General features: G+C 40.9%; 2 protein-coding genes and 1 long non-coding RNA gene across 5 annotated transcripts; 2 read left to right on the top strand and 1 right to left on the bottom strand.

Annotated features, from left to right (window-relative positions):
• The first annotated feature begins 649 nt into the window (after nt 1-649).
• Nucleotides 650-1,394, top strand: LOC116926348. The gene has a single exon (XM_032933207.2). The coding sequence runs from the start codon at nt 653-655 to the stop codon at nt 1,367-1,369; it is 717 nt and encodes a 238-aa protein (XP_032789098.2). The 5' UTR covers nt 650-652; the 3' UTR covers nt 1,370-1,394.
• A 1,309-nt stretch (nt 1,395-2,703) lies between these two features.
• Nucleotides 2,704-3,451, top strand: LOC123474745. The gene has a single exon (XM_045177260.1). The coding sequence runs from the start codon at nt 2,716-2,718 to the stop codon at nt 3,403-3,405; it is 690 nt and encodes a 229-aa protein (XP_045033195.1). The 5' UTR covers nt 2,704-2,715; the 3' UTR covers nt 3,406-3,451.
• Nucleotides 3,452-3,882: 431 nt separating this feature from the next.
• Nucleotides 3,883-20,518, bottom strand: LOC123474746. 3 transcript variants are annotated; one of them, XR_006649759.1, is made up of 7 exons: nt 20,196-20,518; nt 20,057-20,126; nt 19,728-19,970; nt 19,571-19,667; nt 19,405-19,495; nt 4,097-4,284; nt 3,883-4,016 (listed from the first exon to the last, which is right to left on the bottom strand). It is a non-coding gene; the product is annotated as an uncharacterized LOC123474746 (long non-coding RNA). The 3 variants fall into 3 exon arrangements; XR_006649758.1 differs by having other exon boundaries at nt 3,911-4,284; XR_006649760.1 differs by lacking the exons at nt 3,883-4,016; nt 4,097-4,284 and adding an exon at nt 4,434-4,594.
• Nucleotides 20,519-21,891: the final 1,373 nt, after the last annotated feature.

The following is a 21,891-nucleotide window of genomic DNA, read 5'->3' as shown; positions in this document are numbered from 1 at the left end:
ATGATACGCACATAAGGTACCAGTTTGCTTGCACAATCAACACATCATTTAAGAATCACCTAGTTCACGACTCGCGAGAAACAGTTTCGCTAGAGCAGCGCCAATTCACGGAGGTGCAACAATTTGTTTATACTTATTCAACTTATATAACCTAATCTTCTGTAAAATAGTACAAATTCTAGATTAAAGAATGTGTTCCACACCGTGATCCAGCCTTGACGATATTAATGTCACAGCTTCTAGAGAATGGAATTAACTCATAGATACACGAGCTTGATTGCGTGATGTTTTTGCACCATCGTTAAGAAAATGGAGATCATTTAAGTGATTTGATTTTCGGAAATGATAGTAGGATAATGGTAATTACAGGATCCCTACTCTTGTCTCTCCTTCTTGTTGAACATTATTCAATCAGGGTCATTTCCAGGTAAAATTTAATGACATTTTTAGAATGTACCTGCTTTAGTTAAAAAGTATCGATTACTGGTCGTATATAAGGGAGGATGAACTATCCGTTTGGCACCGCAGTTCAACAGCTCATCTTCTCCTGTAAACATCCCTGCTCTTCAACAGCCGCATTCAATCGTAAGAAATTATTTCAACCCAGTATTATACTTCAATTCAAACGTTACATTTAACTTTTACCTATTAGATGAACGCCTACGCCCCAATGCCTTATGCTAGCGCTCCCAGTCCTTATGCTGCACCCCCTCCATCTTACGCACCTCCATCTTATGCTCCAGCTCCGGCATACGCGTCTCCTATTCCATTGACACCTTTGGTCATCTCCGACGACGCTGACGCTCTTGGTGGCGGTGGCGGTGGTGGTGGAGGTGGTGGAGGTGGTATGGTCACCAAGTTCTTCGCTCTGCCACTGATCGTCGTACTGCCAATCTTACTTCCTTTCATTTTGTTCCTTGTCTTTCTGCCGAAATTTGGCAAGAAATCTACCAAAGATAAGAAGGAGTATGAAGATATGAAACCTTACTACGATGATAACATGAACAACTACCAAGATTACGAAAGCAATTACATGGACGACAAACCGAATAAAGGCAACCGCTATAGACGTGAAGCAGAGAAGAACAAGCAAATCTCATCTTCCAAGTCAGCCCTTCCATCGATGAGCATCGCCCAAGTCGATCGATTGACTGACGTCGTCTTTGCTGCCATCAACTCGCAAGAATGTATCCAGCGTCTCTTGTGCGAAGTTGGATCCCTATCACGCTCTTTCTCCGACACGACTCAACAGGTGACCAAAGCTGTCAAAGACTTTGTTCCAGAATCAATCAAAGATTCTTACGATGTCTTCGCAAAAGCAGAAAAATGCGAGCAGTACCAATGCGGATCCCTTAAAGTCAACAAATAACTGTGCTTTTCCCCTAATTTAATTGCTTGACGAGACTTGATACTTAATTTATCTTTTTAATTATTATTTCGGGCTATTCAATTTTGCCACACATTCTGTGTTTTTTTTCTAATCTGCATATGCAATAAACGAATGAATTGACGATACATTCACATTTCAGATGGTTTTCTTTTAACAGTTGTTTAGTAAACGCTTTTTTGCGTTAAAGCCCATGATGACAAATGTGATGTGTGGACAGGATAGAGCCTTTACGAAAAGTATAAATGCCAAACAAATGATTTTCAATGTCAGGGTCGAAGAGTACATTAATCTTTGGCTAGCTATCCTTCATAGCTGGGTCTGTCTGTCCAAGCAACCAATGCCATCAGTTCTGAAAATCGTACGTACCAAAGCTCATCTGCCTTAAGGAAAGTTTTGCTACGATACATAGTAGTTAAGTTTCACAAAATGCTACATCTGCAAACCAATAGTCTAAATTTTTTTAGAAGCACACAATGGCAAGCGCTTCTGCCTTACGCAAATAAAGAGCCTGTGATTGCACATGGAAATTTCACTGCTGATTGTCTTGACTTTTTCCCCTCTACAAACGTTTGGTATTGATTTGATCAATACCAATAAAATGTATGGTTTAGAGTGAGTTAAAATGTACTCGAAGAAGCTGTCCTCATTTCTCAAGTACCCAACAAACTCTTCACTTGACTAGGTTCACGAGTCATGTCAAATTTTCAAAAATTTAACGCTCATGGTTAGCCACAGAAATTTACGTATGATTTGGCATTGAATGATGATAATCAGCTACTCGAGTATAGTTGTTCAATGAACAGCAGGAATGTATAAGATCACTTGATTGAACCTTGATTCCATGTAGTTCAGCTAGTGAATTGAGCGATTTCAAAGAAACATTAAATTTCAACAGATGTGAATAATCCTAGATAATTAAGAAACCTTAACGACTTTGATCAGAAATTGACCAGGGATAATTCTAAATCAACATCCCATCGTCCCACTATTCAAGACAGAGAAAAAGATGAAGTGACCTTCTTCCCTTTACTGTCCCATTAAGAATAAGTTCTCGGTAAACGATATTGATGAGGTAGACCTGCACGTCATTAGAATACAGACAATCTCTTGAGCTACACCTGAAAGCCAGGACCGTATATAAAGGAAGGTAAACGATACGTATGACATCGCAGTTCATCAGCTCGTCTTCTCCTGCAAAGTTACCAGCTCTCCAAAATAGACTCAACTGTAAGGAATTCTTAATAACATTCAACTTTCTAGTAATACCCTATTACATGTCTTTGCTTGAATGCCTTTATGTTTAACAGATGAATTCTTACGCACCGATGCCTTACGCCAGCGCACCTTACTCATCTCCTCCATCGTATGCTCCGCCATCATACGCCCCTCCATCTTATTCACCTAGTCCATCGTATACAGCTCCCATCCCGCTGACACCTTTGGTCATCTCCGACGACGCTGACGCTCTTGGTGGCGGCGGTGGTGGTGGCGGCGGTGGCGGAGGTGGTAGCATCACCAAGTTCCTCGCTCTGCCACTGATCGTCGTACTGCCAATCTTACTTCCTTTCATCTTGTTGCTTGTCTTTCTGCCGAAATTTGGCAAGAAACCTACCAAAGATAAGAAGGAGTATGAAGATATGAAACCTTACTACGATGATAACATGAACAACTACCAAGATTACGAAAACAATTACATGGACGACAAACCGAATAAAGGCAACCGCAAGCGTCGTGAAACAGAGGAGATCACGAAAACCTTGTCTTCCAGCTCGGCTCGTCCGTCGATGAGCATCGCCCAAGTCGATCGATTGACCGACGTCGTCTTTGCTGCCTTCAATTCGCAAGAATGTATCCAGCGTCTTCTGTGCGAAGCTGGCACCCTGTCACGATCCTTCGCTGAATCCGAAACGTTAACAAAAGCTGTCAAAGAATTTGTTCCGGAATCCATCAAAGATGTTTACGATGTGTTCGCTAAAGCAGAGAAATGCGAGCAGTACAAATGCGGATCTCTTTGACGTACTCGAACTCTGTAACGTTTGCAGTAATAAACGATTATTTAATTCATAACTAATATGGTACGATTCTTTGTTTGTATATACGTAAGAGATAAAAGATGGAACTTTTTCTTCGTTCGTCCTTTCCGCACTGGATGTGCAGCTTTGTATCGGGGAACGTAACACAACATGGCTAATCAACGTTGCGCCATTGAACTACCGGCCACGTCATATCCTGTGTCTGCTAATATTTTCTACTTCGTCCTCGATGAACCTCACAACGATTCGTCATCGCTTATCGATTTCGCGCTTTGTTTTGAACCTAAAATATGGGACAGGAAAGCAATAATCAAGAGGTTATTGATAACGGCCGGATAACACTGAGAAGTTGTATCGTTCAACTTCCATATTCCACGTTCGCTATATCGTACAGACCGAAAGACACAGTCAGTTGTGTGAAGTGAAAGAGACAATGAACGCCGTGTAGCAAAGACTATTCTGGTTCCTAAAAAAATAAATTATTTCATGTTGCACATAATGGAGTCCGTTATTTGTACTATACGTTGTAATCTCGTTGATTCATCAGCCGTTATTTCCGAGTCCAGTTCACGCGTCTATAGTCATGATGGGCACTGTAAAAACGTTCTCCGTGTAGGCAACCATATTATGCGGCCGATTGTAAATCGGTCGGGTGTTCGTTCATGCGTGCTACCTCTTCATTCCGGCACTTTTCCTTGCGTGCGTGTCGTGCTTCTCTTATTTGATTTCCAACTTCCGTGTCCCTTCTTTTTATAGCTTTCTTTTATATTCGGATCCCCTCCAGCTTTAAATATGAGTATCTCATTATTTTAAGTATGATGTGGTTTTTATTGATCTTCTGAAAATTTTAGATGAGTACCGCTACATAAAACAAAGAATATGGAAAGCCAGAACATGAAGAGGTAGGAATTAATAAGAAATTTGAAAGAATAAATTATAGGGAAAAAAAAATTTATATAATAAAAAAAAAAAAAAATAAATTTAATTTTTAAAAAAAAAAAAAAAAATTTTTTTTTTTAATAAAAAATAATGAGAAGAAGAACTAATTTGCTGTTGCTAGTGGTTAAGGCAAGATGAAAACTGATTTCTTTTTCTTACGTCATCGTGGTAGCTAATTCGTATCGTTCTCTCTTCATCAAGTCTCATCACGGCGTCCCCTATATCTACAGACCTGAGGGATGGACAAAGATTTATCGACATAGTCCTGCAAAAACAGTTACGTAAAGCACGTCTTTCCACGATTAGAATATTGATCGAACGAAAATCAATTCCGAGAACGATGATGATAGCAAAACTGTTTCACACGAAGCTAACGTAGCCTGATTAAGCTGCTGTGGGCTCTCTAGAGCACAGAGGTTACATAATCGTTGCCCTACATTTAGAATTTGAAAAAAAAATATTCTTTTAACGGACATTATAAACTAGGAGTCGAGTGTCATGGCGGATAATACAAATCAACACGTCGAACGATTGACTAAAACGTTAGTGTAAAGACATTATTTCGCTATTGTCACCTAGCGAAACACGGCTAATCGTCTTCTTGAGAAACTTGGACTGATTTCAACCCTTAGAATGAAATGATTCTTCCTTTTTTTTGTTGAAAACATCTAATAGTCGTCGCTCACACGAACTGCCTCGTAACTGGCGTCATTTGTTCTTTTTCTTCTGATTTTGACGTCACTTGTTGTAATGATGCCCATTCTTCCATGGCTCTTCTACGAAAAATCTCCTTCGAGTTTCTTTTGTAAGATCATTAGCCGAGAGACGAAAAGAAATTGGTATGGCCACATTAAGAGGCTGTGGGGGCAGTCTACGAGGAGAGATAATCCACCGTATTCATTAATCTTACGGCCAGGCCTTGTGAAAGGAAACGAAAGAAATAAATAATACAAAGGCGAAAAAGACGGGCAAAAGAAATACATTTCTATACAAGGCTCGTAAAGATAAGACTTGGCTGTTAATGAAACTCGTTGTATATAAAGGAACTATAGCGAACATCCTCTTTTCAAGCCGCCCAGTTCTAATTAAAGAACATCGCTCCTGTATACAAGCGACGTTATTTTGTTGTGCTGGGCTTGTCCGGTTTGTTGATGCCACGTGATTTCTACATGGCCCGACGTATTTTTTGGGTTCCTCTGGTTCTGCAAAGCTATACTGTTACTGCACGCACTAAAGATGGTAAGGTACACATGTTATTTACTGGCATTAGATCTCCATACAACATGCAAATTAAAAGCTCATTAAACAATCCCCTTCTTTTTTCATTGGCCTTCTACCTGTTAGAAACGTAAACAAGATACAGCCCACCTATAGGGTCATGTAGAACTTTCCTTTGAATTTTACATCATTTGTACGAAGCCGTGCAATCGCAGAACTTACATAATTTCTTGTACGCACCGTTCTTCCGAGAATAATCGCCAGCCTATAGTTTTGGCCACGAGATAACACGTAAATATAAGAGAGAGTATCGAGTTTTATCATGGCGTTTATCGCAAAACACAGAGGTGTACGACTCGGCAGTATCTCGCGCTGGGTACACTCACGTCGAGGCCATTTGCGCGTGACTTGTATTCTAACTTTAGTTTTATCACTGACACGGGGAGTGTCCTTTATAGTCGAAGATTCGAGAGTTGGAACAAGAGTGAGAACAGCAAAATGTCAATAAAAATGGAGAAAAGGACGGCCATTAAATTTAATGGTGCAAAGTGACACAAAGAAATCTCGATAACGTGATGCAGAGGAATTCACGTATTCTAAATAGGGTATTGACGTGTTTACGTTTTGACCCGTTGCAACATCGGTAACTAATGTTTTTAAGGGTAACCAAGCGAACGATCGATCTTTGCATGCAGCACTGGGTTAGAACATGGCAACCCTCAACAACCGACCGTCACCTCAACTGATTGATGTGGCAAAAAAAAAAACGTTTGCATTTTTGAAACGCCAATCTTTTTGGCTTCGATATGTTCGCACGTGTCGACATCGTGACAGTTCATGCTACGAATTTCTGGTTCTCAGAAATGGCAATACAATCATTAGGCCATCCAACTTTTGCTAACCGCAAACATCTAGAATTGCCTTAATGCTGTTCGCGCCCTCTGTGTGCTGTATCGAATATCAAGACATTTCAGGATTTCAGCTTTTTACAAGAGTAAATCGAATCATTAAGGCAACAAGTGGGTACTGTGTCTCCGACTGCGTCTGCGTAGAAAGAGTGAGATCAGCATACGTTCCTGTTTTCCATTGCATCGATTGCTCACCCAACCCCTGCTGCAACTCACTGACGCTGAATTTTGTAACTCGTTGCTGTTTTTGTTTGTGTGTAGTAAAAAAACAAAAACAACAACAACAACAACTATAGGACAAGTTATTTTTGTTACTCCCCTCCACTCCTAGTTAAATAACACAGTCCTGCTTTTCTGTGTATATGAATAAAAATGTCTGGTATATAAAGTTGATGAAACTCGTATGGCTTTTGCGCAATAGTTACGCCTCTTGTGTATTTGTTTGGCAAGTTGTCAGGCCCGCGAGTTTATTTTGAGAGAGCGCGACAAAAAACGGAATCCAGTGAACCACACATTTATTTTTACTGCATGCTTTTTTTGTTTTGTTTTCTCTTCCGACTTGATTTGTTTGCTTTATTTCTTGCCGGCTCCTTTCCCAAAGCCTTTAATTTCCTGCTGGATAGCATTTGAAAAAACCCAACCACACGCCGCGCTATAAACAAAAATATTGAAAAACAAAACAAAAAACACGTAATTTTGTAGATACACACAACTGCGTGTGATTTGTTACGGGCCATCATTGAAGCAGTCTTTGTTCACGCGATTGACGAACAGTTTGCTGTCACTGAAAGTTTGATGGATAGTTCGTGTATACGCATGAAAGCGTCTTGATGTGACGGCATAAATTTTGTGCATTTTGAACAGCTCCTTCGTGAAGAGGAGAGACGGACGAAAAGACAACAATCTCGCAAGTTTCTGCTGCATCGCCTAATCAGACATTTTCCTGCAAGGGTCCTGCTCAAGACTTGATAACCTCCCCTCTACTTCAGCGTCCCCATCGTTGTTTCTTTGACATTCAATTTCCGACTGATTGGTTTCTCGCTTTACCGCAATCAACAACGAACTTGGTTGTCACTCCGCCATCCGGTGAACAATTCACAAGACTTGGCTCTGTTGCGCTTTTCGTTTGTTTTTCGCCCCCACCAGAACATCGGTTCATTAGGTACATGTCGTAGATTTATCATCTTCGTGTACATACAGCTGTGTTTTGGACATGCATTGTTTCACTTTCGCCAGACTAACAGGGATTTAAGGACGCAATCTCTACTTGGGTTCTTAACGTTATTATCAAAACAAAGAGCATATTAAACTACAACATTTTCTTTAGAAAGCCCCGTTGGTTTTTTAAGGGTTAATCAGTCAACGTGTTTCGTTTACAACACTGACATCGAGTCGCACACAGACTTAGCCCCAAAAACTTCCGTTGAAGGATCGTCTAGACTCACGGGTAGTTCTTTGTCGGGGCGAGAAAGAGAACAAAGTTATCAGTAGCTTATCAAAGACAGATCTATACAGACACAATAGAGATATTAGGGACGTTCGAGTAACGTCCCCAGTAATCCCAATGGATGGGAAGTTATTACTGGGACGACTCGACGAAATGCCAATAACAGACGGAGGAGTCAACAACTGAATAGTTCAACGTCCTTTTGTTCATTCTTCTGACCAAGAGGGTTATGTCGACATTGGCAAAAGTTTTGATGAAAACCCGGCGAAGTTCTTACGTCGAACGATGTGCTTTTAAGTCGATAGTATTAGGGGATGAAGAACAGTTGGTTCGTTACTGAAAGCCGGAAGGAGACGCGAGATTCATTAAACTGTTCCGAGGGGCCGTATCGAACTTGCAAACGACTAGCGGAGAAAAGGCGAGCGATTGTATATTGTACAACGCTGACGAGCTCAACAACGGGGATTGGCAACTCGCATCGACAGAAGGGTGACAAGAGACACGCGTCAAAACTTTTGAGATCAGATTTGATTAGCCTCTGTGCTTTTAAAAGAAATGTTTAAAGCAACAGTTGTTTTCGTCGCGGACAAAAGTTAGATGATTTCAGACCCCCCAGATGTTTGCTCAACAAGAGCGGATGGTGTTCACTAAATATTATAAAAAAAAGGGGGAACTAGAGTCCTAATTAGAAAACATTGTTTAACTCTTAGGAGATGGAGGAAAACAAACCCCGAGCATCTAAAACGTATTCGTTTGCCTCGATTTTGATGCAACAACGAAAATAGTCGTGACTATCATATTTCTCAAGCGCTTAGCGACACATTGAAACAACTTGAGACTATAACGCGAAGAAAAGGATCGATTATCCGTTAAAGGCAACGGGTATCACTTGGGACATATAGAAGTACAACTCAAGAAATTTGATGTAACTAGGCATCTACATCCTCACTCCGAACAAAAAAGAAAGGAAAGTCGTACGATCTAATTTCATTTGGTTTCCCGCATATCTTTGGTGAGGTACACAAAAGAGCTGCTGGAATTTGAAAAGAGGCTTTAGCTGGATCAGAGACGAATTGCTAGTCGATGAATGCAATCATTTCGGTCGGTGCTGACTAGCGCACACCTCAGCCAGTTGAAAGGATTCATTAGACGTATACATACAGGAGAGACCTGCCATCTCTACTGTATCCAAGAGGATCGAGTCCAACGTGAATATAAGCAGAGCCGTTCTGCAAACTCTCTTTAATGCACTTGTTCACATTATTTTCTTGATACACAAGCTCTTCTATAGACGAAATCAGCCCCATGTCGTAGAGTCTGTGCGTATAGTACAAGTTTTTACTGGAAGCTGCAGCTCCAGCAGCACGTGTGCACAAAGACGGGACGCATAGCTGGCCGGTTGCCACAGTTGCAGCATTTGCAACTATTCTTCTTTGCAATGTTATAATAATCTCGTGTATCAACGTGTACTTGTTATGCACGTATGCGTGTACCCGTATTATATGGCACGTTGGCACAATAGAGGCATGTCGTTTCTCAGTATTTTATTTTATTACATTAGCGAGACAAATGGCATCATTGTGACCTTCGTTGACTTTCTCGACAATCCGATGGCATTCGAACGATAACTAGTTGGCATCGGTTGACACCCAACTACAGACGCTATTAATGTCTTTCTATATATTGAATGACGGTCATCACGTCGCCATTTTTTTTTACAAGTCAATTTGAGCTGAACAAGGCTAATAATAGCATTGACAGAATTCCATTCGTCAGTCGTTCACATAGTGGGCAACATTGGCATAACTCTCATCGCTAGTCTGTTATTCACGAGTAAAGAATGGAATCGATCCAACAAATTAAACCCAATAACTCGTCACTCCATCAATAACGCGAACAGACGATATATTCTTTTGTTCAATTCATTGATGTGGATTTCGAGATTTATTGTCCTGTGTACGGCATTGGTGAAATGATTTGCTACATTGTACTGACAAAACGATATGCGTGCGTCTCAGAAAATCGCTCAATTATTTCTGAAAACAGCTTACTAGTTCAATGAGCTTTCTTTCTGCTGCCTTTCAGATCAGCAAAGTGGAAAAGTAAGCTCCTGTACTACAGAATGGGTGTAGAAAGCGGACACAGTTAGTCACGTATGGAGAACTCGGTTAATTCCCTATTAGAAATGATTGGACGTCATTCGATCTGTTACGACCCAATAACCCCATCAATCAGGTCTACCTCTGTGTCCTCGATCGCGTAATCGGTTCGGTGATGCACAAAGGCATAGGTATATGGGACAGGAATGACGTCATTCGAATTTTTTAAAAAAATCTAGAAATTGCAAACAGAATTTCGTGCAGCAAATAATCTGTTAGAGAATAGCTCGAAACCACAGGTCTTTGAGGTCTGATCCTCCATTTGAAGGATGTCTTCAAAAACTTGGATGTACTTAACGACAAGAAATTCAATGGGAAAAGTAAGTGGATAGAGCGGCGAGTGGTTTCTGAGTGATGCACAGACATCAACGTGAGTTGAATTTTAAAAAGGTGGAACGAAATAAGGTTGTTTTCATCCCCGTCTTTGGATTTTATACTGTATCTTTACTGTCTACTGTTGAGCTGTCCAAAACGTTAATACCCCAGTAACTTTTACACGGGGTCATGGGGGATTTTTCAGGGAAAAGCGAGGCATTAAGCGAGGGTAGAAAAAGACGCTCAATGAATACCAAAATATCACGCAACCACGTTTGGAATCCTTAACAGGCTCCTTTGCTGCAATGTCCCTATTTTATCCATAGCCTCCCCCCCTCCACATCGCTACTTAGTTGACATTTTTCTCTCTTACATCCTCGGAATTCACGCATATCTTCTGGTACACCACCACGAGAACGTGACGGGATGCAAATCAAAAACAGCCAAGCGATTTGTTATGTCTCTGATCCCACGTACTTTGTACCTGCATCCTATAGTCTGGTGTTAGCAAATGAACAGGTGGTTTCACTATATCGCAGCCAACAATTGCTTAGGGCTGATAACAAAAGTTGCTACCTCGCTAACTAAAAATCGAATGACTTTAATTTGAAAAAAAGGGGTGATTGTGTGAAGGAACAAGGTGTTCACATCACGTCAAAGTTGTAGGAAATATGCAAATGCTGAAGGCAGCATCCGCAAAGTGAATGAACGTCGTCAGACGATGCAGATCGAGTAAAATTGACTTCCCTGGTTTTATTCTCAGTTTGCCATTCAGATCCATACGCAGCTATTTTGATTGCTTTCCCCAACGAGGAAGAGTGTCAACTGATTTTTACGACAAGTGGAGGCAGGCCCGAAAGATTTATGGTAAGTTCCGTTTTTCAAACAAAAGATTTAAAGAGATTTTAAAGGTTGTCAACAAAGAAAACTAATATTTCGAATCCTGACTGTCTACCATCCTGCTAGTTTTGCCAATAGTTTTGACGCCGGTTCGAGTTCCATTTCCCACCGATTGATTTCTCATTCCATCATTTTTTTTTCAATTATTATTATCATTTTTTTTTATGTTACATCTCTTTCGTATCTAAAACTACTCCGGAGACAAATCAAAAGCAATCGGACAAAACTAAGACGGATGAAAATTCGATTATCCCTTATGGATTCGCGTGTCTGCTAGTCTTGTACCCTGGAAAACAGAAATGAAAAAAAAAACAAGAAAAACAAGGGACGACTATATAAGGACATGTGCCCTTCATCATCCGGCCATCTTTTCCCTATTACTATCGTCCTCTTTGTACAACTTGTATTCCAATGATATCACCGATAATAGTGAACATATCCGCAAATGTCAGGAGCCAAAATGAGAAAAGGTCTTATCTCCACAAACAATGCCCTTTGTGCTTATCAACGAAGGAAACCGACGAGCTGAAATAAATGGCAAAAGTAGATGACGGCTGTCGGCGCTTGAGCATCGTTATTGTTGGCACGTATGGTAGACGTTAATTGAGAAGTAGCAACCTATCATGGTGCGCGGGCAAGATGTTGTCCGTCAGCCCATCGCTGAGTGTGGGGGAAACGTACAGCAATTCAACGTGTCTGTTTGTTTGGCAAAAAAAAAGGATAACTAAAAGTGGCAATAAAGCGGCTGTTTTCTGCATGGAAACGGACCGATTAGCCGTTTGCTAGGCAACCCTCCACTGTCATATTTGATTGACTGATGACAATGAGCCACTTGATATGTGCGTCGTCGGTATATTAATAGACGTTACTGAATGAAAGTAGAAACGAAAATGAGTCAATGGAAATCGAATCAAATGGTTAAGGGGATAAGCTGTTCATTGACAAAAGGTGTGTGTCCACGTTGAGGAGAACTTTAGCGAAAAAGATTATCGATTCACGGATTGATTCTATAGCTGTGCGAGCTCTAACGAACGATGGCTATAAAAAGAACATGCAACCGACTTTTGCCCGACAAATAGGAAAAGTCGTGGCAACGGATGATTGGGTTTGACGTCATCGACTCTACAAATTCATATTCTTTTTGTTTTCTATCCAAACAGCAAAAACAAAGAAAACAAAAAGAATAAGAAGGACCTTTACAAAAAGGAAAACACAAAATGGATGATTGGAACGCTTTGGTACGTCGCACAGCTGAGCCGCATTCCAATGATCTATCTCTATATGCCATCAAAGTATATAGGCAACAGAGCGGAAGGAAGAAAACTTGGCATTGCTGATTAATGTAATTTGTAATGTAGCTTTCAATTGAATTGCCGGAAATGCTACTCATTCTGTGTTTGCGACGAAAGAGTTGAAACATAATCCGCTACACGCTGTTTAATTGAGAATTGTTCCGCATCCAATCGTCTTGCTATCCCTTGCCAACGATTTACTTTCTCCCTCTTTTGATAAGATTTCTTTTTTGGGGGGAATTTGTAGTGTGTTCTTGTTATCCCCCCTCTTCTCAACCAAATGCCAATTTGCTATTGTGGAGGTGATACTCGTAAGTTCTTATAGGACGTCCTAAATGGTAATCTTTTACTTCAATTCAAAGAATATTTTAGAGGGCTTGTGTCTTTGTCAGCAATTGTGGCTTTGGCATTTCCATTTAACGCTCGTCCAACGATTGTTAATTAAGTGCTTTACAAGAATGTTGTAATGTTTCACCTAACATTATAAATTTGCAACCCCCCTAGTGTAACACCCACGCATTCATTCATCAACGCGTTAGTACGAATATGTTTGCCGGAATTCATGGCAACCTTTATAGCTACGCAGTTGTCAGATACGATGACGCACGGATGCTATTACGAGGACGGTTGATTACAGGAAATGAGAAACAAGAATGTTATGAACATTGTAGAATTCCGTCTCCAAGGGAGGAGAGGCTAAAAACCCATTTACCAAATGACTCTACGTTGATTACGCAGCTTACGATTCGCAGTGTATGGCCACCGTAAAGGCCAACAGGCAAGTTAAGAGGCTCTTTGGCTTAAAGTCTGGCAACATGTTGAGCGTTGTTTTGCTGATTCTATTTAAAACAAACACACACACACACACAATAAAAAAATGATTGGTCGGCCCAATTTATTCTCGGCAAAGCCGAGAATGTGGAAAGAGCCATTTGGATTTCCAATGGCGCATCAAAGTTAACTGAATTACGCAATAAGCGGCAACTCGGGCAGATGCTATCCGAATAGCAATACATCCAGGCAAAGCGGATTTGGGCGTACAAAAGCCGAGGAGAATATAGGGCTATAATATAATTCTTTGACAGTAGGAAAGCAACGGCATGACGCGAATCAATATCAACTGAAAAACTAATATATAAGAAAACCATTGTTCAAGCTTGACTCCGGGCTATTCTCCTTCCAAACTGTTAGGTTCTATCGCTAAAAGTGTCGACTCTGCAATGATTGCCAGCTGTTCCATCGCAAGGGACGGGCGTGATGACGTTGAAAATCATCTTTTCAATGCAAATGTCGACCAACACCGAAGGGCATTTCTCAGCTATTTCTGATGTCGCACTTTCTTTTTTTTTTGGTTTTATTTGGGGCGGTCCGTTCCGTTCTGGGGGAGTGCCCGCTGCACTTCTGTGAATGAATAATCAGCCAGATGACAATGGCGATGAAAGAAGGAAGCTCTCAGCTGCCGTGGAACACACGGCGATTGCATGTGACGACGTTAATTGCGACAGTCTTTGATTTCTCAATGGCACACCAACCATTTCAAATTGTGCGCTTTAAGATCTAGTTGAAGAGCTTCTGGCACCGTCGTTGACTGATGCAATTAGACGGATTGCTTTTGAGTACATGTCGTTTTCCGAATTTCACGAAAATCATTCATTCATCAAACATTTTAAAAACGCCCTTTAAACGCTTTTTAGTTAACTATCCAATCGATCGGTGTAAAGATTCAACAGTGATTCACGTCCGCATTTTTGATACACGAACATCCCTCAAATGCGATAATTTTCAAGGTTTGGAAAAATAAATCAAATGGTAATCAAAGAATGGCGATGTAAACAACGACTGAATTTCAAAACGAGTCGGTTCGATCAAAATTTGTGCTCCAGTGAACACGCACGAGGCCAGTTGAATTATGACAGAACGATATCGCTGCAAAAGCGCCTATGACATAACATTCTGCAGAGACTCTTTCTGATTCCTTATTACAACTCCAAAAATAGCGTGTAGCGGAAGAATTGGCGGACGAGAATAAAACTATAGAGACGCCTCATCTGTCTACTTTGGCGATCGATCTCGATTCGTCACGAGTCACAAAGTTGATGGATGTTTGGGGGGGAAATGTCTTGTTGTTAGAGGGACAACTGTGCCCTTTGATTGTCTCTTGTTTGTATTTTTCTCGAGATCACTCCCCCCTCAGCAACGTCTGAGTTGTATACTGGGTCACGCCCGTGAATCCTTCCCCCCCAACAGACGGAAATGGATTACGGCCCGCCTAGTCAGTCTTTGGCTGCTGGCTGCAAAAGGAAGGAAATGGGTTTGGATTGCGAGAGAGCAGAGAAAGAGGAGCTGTCATCTCCGCCGCAGCAAAGACCGGCAACTACGGCGGACGCCAACTTCTCGCCCACTCTTGAGGGCCTGTCATTGCATTTTTTTTTCCCCACTTTTATTCGTTTTTTTGGTAGGATCGAATCTTCTTTTTTATTTTGTGGCATTGATTTATTTTGTTTTTGTACTTAGCCCGTGACAACATTATTTATCGATAGTTCGTGTCATGTTTACGATTTCCCGTGTTATTTGTACCGTTCGCAACTGCGATTGCAATTTGGAAGATTCTTTTATGATTATTTTTTTTAAATAATTGTCAAATTGGAACGTTGATTGCGATCATCCCTTCGAATAAAAGTGGGATGTTTTACTGAGCCAAACGATTGCTGAATTTCCAGGACTGGACTTTTTCTCGTCCGCTAATTCCTTAAGATCTAATATACTGGATGAGGGGGCAAGCTCTTCGTTGGAAACGTGTGGACGATGGAGGTTGATGGAGTATATCTTCGGTACACTGGTCATTTCTCATTTTCTCGGTCTTTTTTTTCCCCCTCCCGATTCTGAACGCTCGACGGGATCTAATCAAATTGCTTTGATGGATTCAATTAGACCTCCGCACGCTGTTGACAGATCTGTTAGCGCTTTTCCATCAACCTGTTTCCTATTTCTATACGAGAGATGATTACAAAAAAATTGCGCTCGCCATTCCGTGTTCGATCGTTCCAGTCCTTTCTGCTGGTCTCTAGTTATTTCTTTTTAAAAAAATATATCGTGCAAGATTAGCTGTCCGAATTCACTTGGAGCGAAACACGAGCGTATCGATCGGCCTTTAACAACGAATAACGATAGACAGCCAGTGCAATGATGACCAGACAAAAACTCAAAGGGGATTTTCGTTTTAGATGCAACACTTTCAAGCTCCCACTCGGCTCGTGCTGAGAACAAACGGGCGTGATGTGTGACAAACAAGCCGTTGACGAACCGAGTACAAAAGGACGAAAAGGATATAGTCTAAAGACAAGGGGGATAATACGAAAAGAAGATGAAGGGATCCCTGTAGCAACAGCAGCAAAGTACAACGGATAACCGAGAGAAGAAAATTTCGCAGTCGTCATCCGGATTTATATCTTTTTTTTTTTATTATTTGTTTGCTGGCTGGAAAAAGAAAGACAAAAAGGAAGAGTAAAGGGGTTTGCGCCCGTCGCCTTCGTAACGACAAAATGAGATTTGTGAGACATGAACGGATTTGCGAGAGCAACGAAAAACTAGAGGGTGGCAGTAATATAGAAAGGAAACCATCTACAGCATCGACATTGAAGATAGATATCGAGAAAATAGTTTACTGTACAAGAAGATATCGTCTACATGATGGGCGGAAGTTCATATTGTGTTGGCCTTACAAAAAAACAAAACGAGGCCCGGTTTTCGGGAATGCCTGAACGTATCTCTGCGGGATTCATTCCCGCCCCCAACATAAACTGCGTGACGTAGTCTGTTAAGATGGTAGAAAGCCATCGTGCGTGTTATTATTATAGCACGAAATGCTATATCTCGTTTGAGAGGATGTAATCCATTGAATTTCTCATTTGTGTGACGTGTGGAACGATGGACGAAAAAGGGGACTGACTTTCGACGATATCGGTCGTTCGTCATGTAACGTGAGCTACCCCGTTCGTATCTGAGAAGTTTATCGTGTTTGATTTTTTTAAAGTTTGATTTCATAATTTCGTGCTTCTTTTGTTTTATTCTTCTATCAGCTACGGTATTGTTTATTCTCTTCGGGAGTGAAGACGTCACATTTTTCTGCTTTCACGTGAACGTTATTGATCTGACGGATTGTTTAAGTAAAAACGCCTCATCTTTAGTTCTATTTTCTTTCGTTTTTTATTTTTTGTTCGCTGCCAAGACTTTTGCTTCAATGCTAACACGCGCCGCGTCCTAGACGTTGCTACTAGGGATCAGTTGGTGGCCCTTTTTTCCGCGGTTCGCTGCTCACGCCAACCAGTCTGATCGGCTTTCAACAACGAACTGCCATTTCCATGTCGTCTATACTCGTCCTCCCTTCTTTTGCATAATAAAATTATTCCGCGGAATCTGTCCATGAAGATTAAAAAGAAACGAGACATCCGACAAATATTTTTGCCCTTTTTCTTCTGGGATGACAGGGGAAAAAAAAAAAGCAACAAGTTGCTGTGTGATTTTTAAAAAATTCATGTTCAGACAAGCGTGTGCTTTGATAGACGCACTAATGGAAAGATAAAATCGATGGCGTTATTTTTGTTTCGGTGTCCCTAATGACCTTTGTACGACCCTCCAGAAATTATGGGGACGATTTTTTTGTTTGTTTGTTTGGAGATCAATTGGGGAGCTCATAAATCTTGCTTATGTTCCAGCACGAGAAGAAGCCATCACACGTCATGTGCATCGTCTATACAAGAGACCGTGAAATAGCTTTTCGAGTAGCACGATACAACAAAATGAAAATGTGAGGCTAAACAAAATAACAAAAACAATAAAGAGCTAGAAAACTAGGGGAAAATCAATACGTTGTGGCTGTTGTGCCTCCCCATTGCGCGTTAATCAAATTAATTCGTTTACAATTTTTTCGTAATTGGAAGCGCAATGGTTCGCCAGAACTCGGTGTACAGGTGAAGAAAGGGAGAAAAGAGAAGAGTCGATTTTGTTTTTGATTCTGTTCCAGTGCGCTGATATTCTAAAGGAATTTTGCATTATCAGACAGCAAGAGATTTATGGGAGGTCTGTAATCTTGTGGTATACGTTCTTACATATAGATGCCGCCAAGTGAGAACATTCGAAAGAGAAACGCACATCTTTGTTAAGTTCAAGGAAAAATAGTTTGTCGACAAGTAAAGACACGCCCATTTTTAAATGATCATTTCCTTCAGGGTCCCAACTCGTGAAATAAATTCTGTTTTCCCGTTTCGTGTTGAGACGATAATTGAATTTCAAAGAATGTTTCGTGGAAAAATCGACAAGCGAAAAAAAAAAAAATTAGACTCAATGAAAGGAACGTAAAATTTTTCTTTCTCCCAGCCCCCCCTCAGTAAAAACAACGCAAAGTTTTACATTTGAAATTTAAATTTCTCATTTGAAGCGGTTTGCACATCAATACAGTTCCGCTTCTTTATACACTTGGCAAATTGTCAATGCGGCGGGTATTATTTTTAGACAAACCCGCGACACAACTGGACCTTTCCAGGCTTTTCTTTTTACAATTAAAAATGTGTTTTTTCCTGTTTCTTGTTTACGTGTTTTCTTTTAAAAATTCGATTTGGACAATTGCCCTGGCCGTTCAATTTGACTTTTAAAAAAATCGCATATGATATCTCCGTTTGAACAAATTTATCTCAAGCGCCGGCTCGGTTAAACAGAACACGTTTATAGAAAACACTCGTAGTGAATCGTACATATTTATAAGCGCACATGATTTGTAGCCTGCAGTATTGAAACCGTTTGTGTTAACGCATTTGAGCGACCGCTGAACGTTTGATGGATATCCACTCTCGCCGGGGAACTCACACATACGCGATGGCATAAATTGCGTTACATCTGACAGCTTGCCGAAATCAAAACAGCAACAATCGTGCTGGGCGCTTCCATCCTTCAATCCGACGTTGCTGTTTTGTTTTTTTTTTTTTTGTTTTCCGTTGGCGGCAGTGTGAATTGAGTAGCGTAATAATCCTTTTTATATGCAATTGAACATTTGCTAAATTGCTTTATTGGCCTTTATGTTTTGGCTTTGTGCGCGTTGGAATCACGAAATTCATCCATCGCGCAAAATCGGCTTGGCTTTGACGCTTCCTTTTAATGTATCACGTCGTGTTTGTTCTACAAGTTACAGTCTGTAGCCTTGAGTTTGATCCGGCGGAGGGTTTCCTCTATGTGCCTGGCGCTAGTGCGTTTCTACCCTGTTTACGTTTCCTCTGCCAAAATGGTTGTTTAAGAGCCTGACGATCTTTGAATTTCTTATTGCTACGCGTTTTAAAAGAAACAAGAAGCTCTAGTGTTGGGAGGATAAATCAGTTTACAAACTTGCACAAGTTGACAATCGAATCACACATGACCTATCGTTTATATCCGTACAGGGAATCGTTTGCCCTTTTGTACCTAAAAAAAAACGATCGCGCAGCTTGCCATAAACAATGTCAGCAATCAGCTTCATGTCCATGGTTTACGACGCTATAGATAAGTCAGTGATCATGTGAGGCGGTTCTTACGCAATGGCCAAAAGCCGATAAAAGGATCAAGTGGGGTGTACACACGCATGTCAAGTAGTAATTCCAATTTGAGTCGGAAATGCGATTCAAAAGATAACGCGAAATCAAATCACGATGAGCCATTCAATAAGCCTAATCGCATACAGCATCTTCATCCTCATCACGGCTTTCCAGTGTGAGGATGATGTCACCTGTCCATCTCGCGCGTTGAAACGCATACGATTTAAACAAAGAGTGACTTACCGAATGGTGTCTCTGCAAAAGCTGCACATGTAACCGATTCGAGGCTTCACATAAACAAGTCGGGTATGTGTCCATTATGAAGGGGATTTCGCTGCTGGAATCCAGGGTAAAAAGAATTAAAAACAATGCGGCTATATTTAGAAAGGATTACTAGGATTTTACATACCCGAAAAGACGCACGATACAAGAGAGAGAGAGAGAGAACAACTCTGCCCAGTTTTCTCGGAACAAACAGACAGGGAAGAAGAGAAATTCTGGTTCACCTATCGTTGAACAGCATTAAGTTCTATACAAATCAAACATCTGACGCGTGCAATACGAACCCAATTGCATCGACGCTGTCGCCTCCGTAATTCAATGGCACTTGTCGACCGTTGTGTCTGTTTGCGACGTCGAGATTCAGCCGTTGTAAGCTCGTTTTGTGATCGTTGGCGCATTGTCTGCGTGGACTTTGTGAGCGCGTTTCCAATATCCTCTCCAGTATATTCAATCAGGCGGGAAAAATGTGGCGTGGCACTTGACACGTTCACCATCTTCGTAGCGAGTTGAAGAACAACTTGAGGATTCTGCACATAATTACGGAGAAATAAGCAGATATTAGTGCTAACGGAAAACTATGCAGATCCGACAGATGTGTTGACGTACTACATACCCGATGTTTTAGAATTTCATTTTCTTTTAGCAGTTGAAGAGATTCATCAAACGAGGGCTCACCGTCACACCTTTCAAAATAGATTGAGAATTACAAAAAATAAAATAAAATAAAAATCGCATAGGTTTACAAGAGTTACCATGGATGAAATTAGTTATGCCATTGTTACAGCAACTAATTAACGAGCTCTTGATTTCCGCTTGCTTAACTTCTTTGTCCGATTCTCACATTTTTGTATTGTTCGTCAGTTACAGAAGCTCACAACGATGCTAGTGCGTATTTTCCTTCTGAGATGACGAACGTAGTTGATACCTTTCCATTGTTTTCATCAGTGACGTTCTCTTTTATTTAATTTACACGTCAACAACTGCCCACTCACCGCAAACGCTATTCTCAGGTTTCTATTTCAGGACACCGATCCGAATTGACGTTTCTGCTACAAAGACGGACGTCCTTTTTGACCCACCTGTAGAAAATGCCAAAGATAAATGTTAATGTTATGACGTACACACACACACACACAAAATAGGCCCCTAAACGTTAAGAACCAACTGTCTTGTTTACGTCGTCTATAACACGAAATTGTGTAAGAATTATAAAGTTATGCCATGCGAACAATCAACGTGATGACAACACAGGAGAGATTGCTTATGTAAGCTCGTAACGATTTCTGTCTTTGACGTGAAAGGAAGGACGAATAATGTACGTCTTTGAAAAATGGATCCAAATTGTTAGCCCGTTTAGAGCAGCAAATAAATCGAATGGACCGTGTACAACATCGACGTATCTTGACATCTAATCAGTCGCTGGAATTTGTTGCCATGGATCTATGGGTATCACTGTGTCAATGTAACAGACCTTAACAATCGGATATAGCGCGAGTTCACTGGGAAGTCTAAAGCCACCGGAAGTGAGTGGGCACGGTCTGTGAGTAATGGTAAGAGCCCAAAAAAAAAAAAGAGGGGGGAGGGGATCCCGCGTGAGGTCTTGATTTTAAATTGACTGTAAAGAAAAACATAGATGGATAAAAAGAGACTCAGAGAACGGGAAAAGAAAAGGCGGAAATGGAATTTCTTTTACTGCTCTTACATGTATGGATGTCTCGGTGTCTTAGACACAACTGGGGTTCACGGCGGATGATGCCAACACCAAGGGAGGCCCGCAAAAAAAAAAAGAAAAGACATCGGATGCCCAACGAATACCCAATGACCCAATGGGTATCGTAACCCATAGGTCTTTTTTGTTGTTGTTGTTGCCCCCATACTTTCACGGAATCAAACTGCGTGACGGGACTTTTTTGTATCAGCATCGTATGTTGTTACCGCAACCTATGTATGTTATACGCTTGCCTTTGGGTATGCTGTTAACAACAGGGCAGCATCTGACGTTGTCTGTTCTCTTGAAATTCGCTGTTTGTTCTAGAGAGAATACGTGACGCGCGTGAATGTGGCGTAACGAACGCATAACCTAGCCCAACATCTGTTTACCATCGGAATTAAATAGTGAATCAAATCAACACATTTTCTTTTAAATCGCGTTAAAAAGAAAAGTGAATCAATTCAGAAAACCCTTGTAAACGGTTACGTAAACATTTCCTTATCTTACAGTTTAAACTCCACTGATGACGAACTTGAGCATGTCCCATTACGAACTAATTGGTTTGACCTGGTCGGTGTAAACATTTTAAACACTTTGGTTGACGCTGAGAGTCGTTAACATTTTTTTTTTTCCTTTTAGCGTGAGGCATTTCGGTACACATACTCAACGTTGTGAATGACCACGGGTATTAGTTGATACCTAAATTCGTGTTTATAAATAAACACTAGGCTCTATCA

The sequence above is a fragment of the Daphnia magna genome, linkage group LG7 (assembly GCF_020631705.1).
Source record: "Daphnia magna isolate NIES linkage group LG7, ASM2063170v1.1, whole genome shotgun sequence".
NCBI classification, from domain to species: Eukaryota; Metazoa; Arthropoda; class Branchiopoda; order Diplostraca; family Daphniidae; genus Daphnia; species Daphnia magna.
This window is presented reverse-complemented; position numbering and strand designations above follow the sequence as displayed.